The 5,589-nt window shown below is 47.7% G+C and overlaps 1 protein-coding gene across 1 annotated transcript; it reads left to right on the forward strand.

Annotated features, from left to right (window-relative positions):
- The first annotated feature begins 3,651 nt into the window (after nucleotides 1-3,651).
- LOC146196139 (uncharacterized) lies at nucleotides 3,652-5,114 on the forward strand. Its single transcript, XM_084596928.1, has one exon. The coding sequence runs from the start codon at nucleotides 3,652-3,654 to the stop codon at nucleotides 4,858-4,860; it is 1,209 nt and encodes a 402-aa protein (XP_084453054.1). The 3' UTR covers nucleotides 4,861-5,114.
- The last annotated feature ends 475 nt before the right edge of the window (nucleotides 5,115-5,589 follow it).

A 5,589-nucleotide genomic window follows, 5' to 3' on the forward strand; every position in this document is an offset into this window, starting at 1 on the left:
AGCGACTCAGGCTATGAAAGACGCCGTAGTGGAGGACTCCGGAAATTTCGACCACCTGGGGTCCTTTAACGTGCACTGACATCGCACAGCACACGGGCGCCTAGCTTTTCGCCTCCATCGAAAAGCGGCCACCGAGGTCTGGATTCGATCCCGCGTTCTTGGGAACAGTAGTCGAGCGCCGTAACCACTGCGCCACCCCGGCGGGGTGACAGCAAAGAAAAGGTAGAGTATCTGTCACAATTATAGTCAATCACAAATGGTCTCGCAGTCAATGCCTACGCAGCGCGGCGGGGAAGGCTTCCGCCTTGAAGCACTTAAGTGAGCCAAAGTGCCTTCTGAATTTTTTCTCCCGGAGGATGGATCGTGGCCCTTCATACTTTCTTTCGTGCTTTCCCAGCCGGCCATTGATACATTGGCGGGGTTGAAGGCACTCACATTTACACATTCAAGTGGCTGTTGATAGATCACTCCTATTCCTAAAGCGCACTGTGTGCTTTTACCAACACGATTTATTGCCTCCTTTCAGGAGATACGAAAGCTTCGAAAGCTTCACTCAAGAAGAAAAAAGTGGTACCGCAAACCTGTTCGCAACCTTCTTCATATTATGGGATACTTTGCGTAGGTAGGGGGCAACTTCCGATCGCAAGGTCGTGGCCGTGTCTTTCAATGTTTGCTGCGTTGTTTTCCTTTCACTTTTTTCAGGTAGGTTTCGCCAACAGATGTCACGATTTGCAAATGGTACCCCGTAGTCATTATATTGCTAATTTGTTCACTTAAGCTGGTCAGCATTTCATGACCGCGAGATTTCTCAAGCACCGATTTCAGGCACACGCTAGCTATGAATTTTGTCACGTTAATATTGGTTTGTAAGGAAGAAAATGGCATATTTTCTGGGTGGACACCGAAACCGCGCTTTAAGGGACGGCATGAAATGGGATGGAAAGAGGAGAGAGGGAGAGAAAGATGCCGTAGTGGACGGCTTCGGAAACATTTTAATTACTTAGGGATCTTTGACCTGCACTGACCTGCACTGACACTAACGCGGCGATCGGCGTTCTCAGAATACGTGATGAGCAACGCAGATGAATTGGGAAAACTGCGGGGAAGCTGGCATTCTTTAAAACATATAAAACATAGCCCGATAAGGTAAATGGATGCATGCGCATATAGCGTAGACCTGCGTTTTGGTGCATGCTAAAAAACGACATTGATCTCCTGCGGCGAGATCACACACGGATTGCTTCTTAGCACTGTCTCTTAGATAGCGCGTACGCCATAACCCTCCTTTGGTAGCACATATTTTCAGTGTTTACTGCAACATGATTCACTGGATACACGTACGTCTGAGTTCCTACGTCATATGGAGCCGAATAACGCCGTTTCCGTACGGAGATCCAAGAGAAGGATAGACTATGCAGAGATGACCGGACATTGAACATTTCATGTTGCTGCCTGCAAGTATGTCACGTGATTGTGAAGGTATTTTCTGTCACATTAAATTTAAAGCTCATCACTGAACAGGCGGAGAAATGTTAATGCAGTGGGCATTGTGACTGAAGAGAAAGCGGCATGCTCTGCATGGATGCAGTGTTCATAAGTTACAGGTGGTTAACATTTATTGCGGGCGACAGCTTACTGGATACTGACCACTGATATCAGAAGTGAACACAGACACTGGCCTTGTGGGAGAGGGATAGTAGTAGCTCAATCAAATAGTAACGTGGGCTAGTCGGGTAGTGTTCATAATGAAAACGTGGGCGCAGACGTAACAGGCATGCGCAAAAAGGAAGGAACACGAGACGTCACGCGTTCTGTGTATTCGTTTTTTTATGCGCCTGCTTTGTTTATGACCACTTAATTCGTAATGGTAGGAGTAGCTTTAATTCTATTATCTGTCACAGTGGAGCAGAGACAGTTGCGTGCACTAGGCTTATCCTGCCAGAGCGTATGCAGCATCAATACCCGAGAAGTAGAGAGACGCAACAGCAAAAGAACTCATTACCAGCTCTCCCAGACTGGTATAATAAAATATCAAGTACCTAGGCCAGCTCCTCGGTATTACGAAAGTAATGAATGAATTCAAAGGTGACTGTTACGCACGGAGAAATTCGCGCGGCTTCGACCGATTGAGTCAGCGATGCTCAAGCGGGAAGATTCCGTGGACAAGAATTGGGAGAAGTTGCGGCTGTCTCTGCGTTCACCGCCGATTGCCAGGTACAGCGGCAATGGCTGGCCCCTGCAGTGGTCGGGATGAAAACGGCCCGGAAAATCAGAAAGGGAGCGATGTTGCACTCTGCAAGTGCATTACCAACAAGCATTCTGTGGTATGCAAGGAAAGGTTAAGGGGACGGGGGCGGAATTTCTTTCCAATACGCCAAAGCCATAACGATGGCTTGCAGCTTACAGCCGAACCTATTGTAAAGCACTCTGTAGTTGGCAGAAGCTGAGTACGCCATGCAAATAATGTGCCGATTTATTAAAAGGCAAGAGAAAATGCCGCAATGATGGGAGATGCAGCGCTTAGACCATTTCGGAGGCGTTTTGACACTAACAATCCCCACAAGATCCCCCCCCCCCCCTTGGCTATGCCCCTGCTGTGCTGTCGAGCTATTCCTTTTATTGCGTGAGAGTAAAAGATGTACACTCTTATGCGTCAAAGGCTATGCTTTGATTTTGCTTAAAATATAACATGCTGATCACGCAGCAACATGCCCATAAGGTCACACACCTAAGGTCATGCCATACAGATGTATCGACGCCGACGCTGACGAAGGTCGGAGTATTAGGACGTATGTGAGTCATTTGAATAGCTTTCGGAAGTAATTGCATATCGGGGCAGAAATTCTGCGCTTTTATGTCCCTATGACTCCGCAGGACTTCATGCAACGTCTAACGGTCGAACTCTTCTTTTCCTTCCTCTTGTGTTCGTCAGGATCGATGTCACGTCTGAATGAGCTGAAGAAACCCGCATTCATAATCACGTAACACGCCTCCTGCTGTTGTGAACCCCACCCAATAAATCTGATCTTGCATTAGCAAGGATAAATTTCAGTGGACGGCTTTTCGTTCTTATCACTGCGTGCCTGCACTGGGAGATTTGCTTTCGCGCGTGACCGTCAATCTTGACACAGTAATTTGCTCCCCCCGCAGGGGGCACCTGTTAAAGCAGGTGTTTGTGTGTTTTGTGCGACACCACGGACCCCAGCACCCACGCTTAGCCGTGCGTGGCATTGCCGTGTCTGGGGAAAAGGGGATCCTGGTGGTTGAGCCGATGCCGAGTGTTTGGACCCTTAAGGCCCCTCGGCGGAGGCAACACACCACTTTGGCCCACGCTTCCCACAGACGGCACCTCCGGGCTGACCCACCCGGGGGAAATCGGCAGTCGCCTTTTCCTGTCCTCCCCCTTATCTTTCACTTTCCTATCTCTTTTCTTGGCACTGTCCTGTCTCCTCCTCCTTTCTTGTTTTTTTCTTTTTTCCTGGCGGCGAGGGTTAACCTTGTGTGGAGTAGCTACCCTGAGTTACCCATATTCGGTTATAGTAGAGGTGTACAGCTGGCGTCGGCAGGGCTTGTTGCAAGTTTCCTGTCTCGCCCCCTTGTTGGGCTCCGTGGTGGGTGGCTGGCACAACTACCGAAAAAGCAAACCCTTTCATGGACTCTTTATCTTCAACGCATGATCGCCCTCCAAACAAAAGAGGGCGGACCGATGTAACAGGCCAGTTCGTGCAAAAACAAAAAGAAACCTTTCCGAAATACCACATTGTTCATAGTGAACAGTCAGAAATCCCAGCTAGAAAAATCTCTCCATTTACGGTATCAAAATGTCTCACAGGAAGCCTAGGCCCCGGTTACAAGGTAACCAAACTAACAAATGGTGACCTCTTGCTTGAAGTCAGGACCAAACATCAGTTCTCTAATCTGAAAAATATTGTGGCACTTGGGGACATACCCATCTCCATCACACCCCACCGATCTCTCAATACTGTCCGAGGTGTTATATCAGAAAGTGACTTTTTGTCCCTGACTGAGGAAGAAATGGCAGAAGGATTTGCTGACCAAAATGTCATAGGTGTCTACAGAATCAAGATCCGAAAGGATGACAAGGAAATCCCCACCAAACATCTTGTTTTGACTTTCAACAGCAGCACGCTCCCAGAATCAATTGAAGTGGGATACATAAAAGTAAATGTCAGGCCATATATACCAAATCCAAGAAGATGTTTCAAATGTCAGAGGTATGGTCATGGATCACAGAGCTGCCGCGGCCGTACCACATGTGCCAAATGTGCATCAAACGAACATAATGCAGACAACTGTGCTGCAGCACCGCACTGTGCAAACTGTGACGGGGAGCACCCCGCTTACTCAAGTGCTTGTCCAACTTGGAAAGATGAAAAGCAAATCATTACCATCAAAACAACTGAGAATATAACTTACAAAGAAGCACGAACCAAATACTTCCAGACAAAACGCACAGCATTCCAGTTCACAGCAAAGCCAAATCTCGCCGAAGTGGTGCGACGGGGCGAGGCACCACACCGGCCTTCAACACCTGCCCAGGCCACACAAAGTGAGCTTGAGGTAGGGCCTTCTGCGCCCCTGGTGGAAGTGGTTAGTACCACTCCACCCCAAAAACAGGCCACCCGTTCCTCAGGGGCGGTGGCCCACAAGACCTCTGCCCTTGAGGCGGGGTCTAAAAACAATGAACACGCGCCTCCGGCACAACTGTCCGCCTCCTCTGAAGAGGTGATGGACACATCCAGCCAAGATGGCCATGTGCCTTCGTCGTCACACAGACGGCGAAGCTCCTTGGAACGATCCAAGAAAGACAGGGCCCGCATCACGGGCCCTGAAAAATAATAACTCTACTTCTAAACTCACAAAAGAATAAGATGGTGTTCCTAGTGCAATGGAACTGCAGGGGACTTTTAACCAACATAAACGACATAAAAGATATCCTAACCACACTCTCACCTGTTGCGCTTTGCTTGCAAGAAACAAATCTAGGTCCCAAGCACACAAAAATACTAAAGAAATATCAAGTCTTCCGCCGAGACCGACAACAAGCCAGCAGACTTTCCGGTGGAGTGGCCATTATAGTGCAAAATGGTATTGCAGCCCGAAAACACCAATTAAACACCAGATTAGAAGCTGTGGCAGCCACATTACTTACATATAAAACCATTACTATGTGTTGCGTGTATATTCAACCTCACCTAAAAATAACTCTCCATGATTTAGAACATCTTTTTAGCCAGCTTCCAGAGCCATACGTGGTAGTAGGCGATTTTAATGGGCACTCACCCATGTGGGGTAGTGAGAAAACTGACGCGCGAGGCCAAGTTATAGAGAACCTTATTCTTTGCAGTAACACATGTTTGTTAAACTCCGGAAAACCTACTTTCTGTTCTCCAAACACAGGAAAGATGAGCGTTTTAGATTTGTCCTTTTGCTCGCCCTCTATTTTTAACGATTTTAAATGGAATGTTTTAAATAATCCATATGGGAGTGATCACCTACCTGCACTAATCAGTTTATCATCTTCATCTTCAACATCTGTCATACCAACCAAACCACGACGTTGGAAAC

This window comes from Amblyomma maculatum, chromosome 3 (genome assembly GCF_055883805.1).
Source record: "Amblyomma maculatum isolate TAMU_Amacu chromosome 3, ASM5588380v1, whole genome shotgun sequence".
NCBI lineage: Eukaryota > Metazoa > Arthropoda > Arachnida > Ixodida > Ixodidae > Amblyomma > Amblyomma maculatum.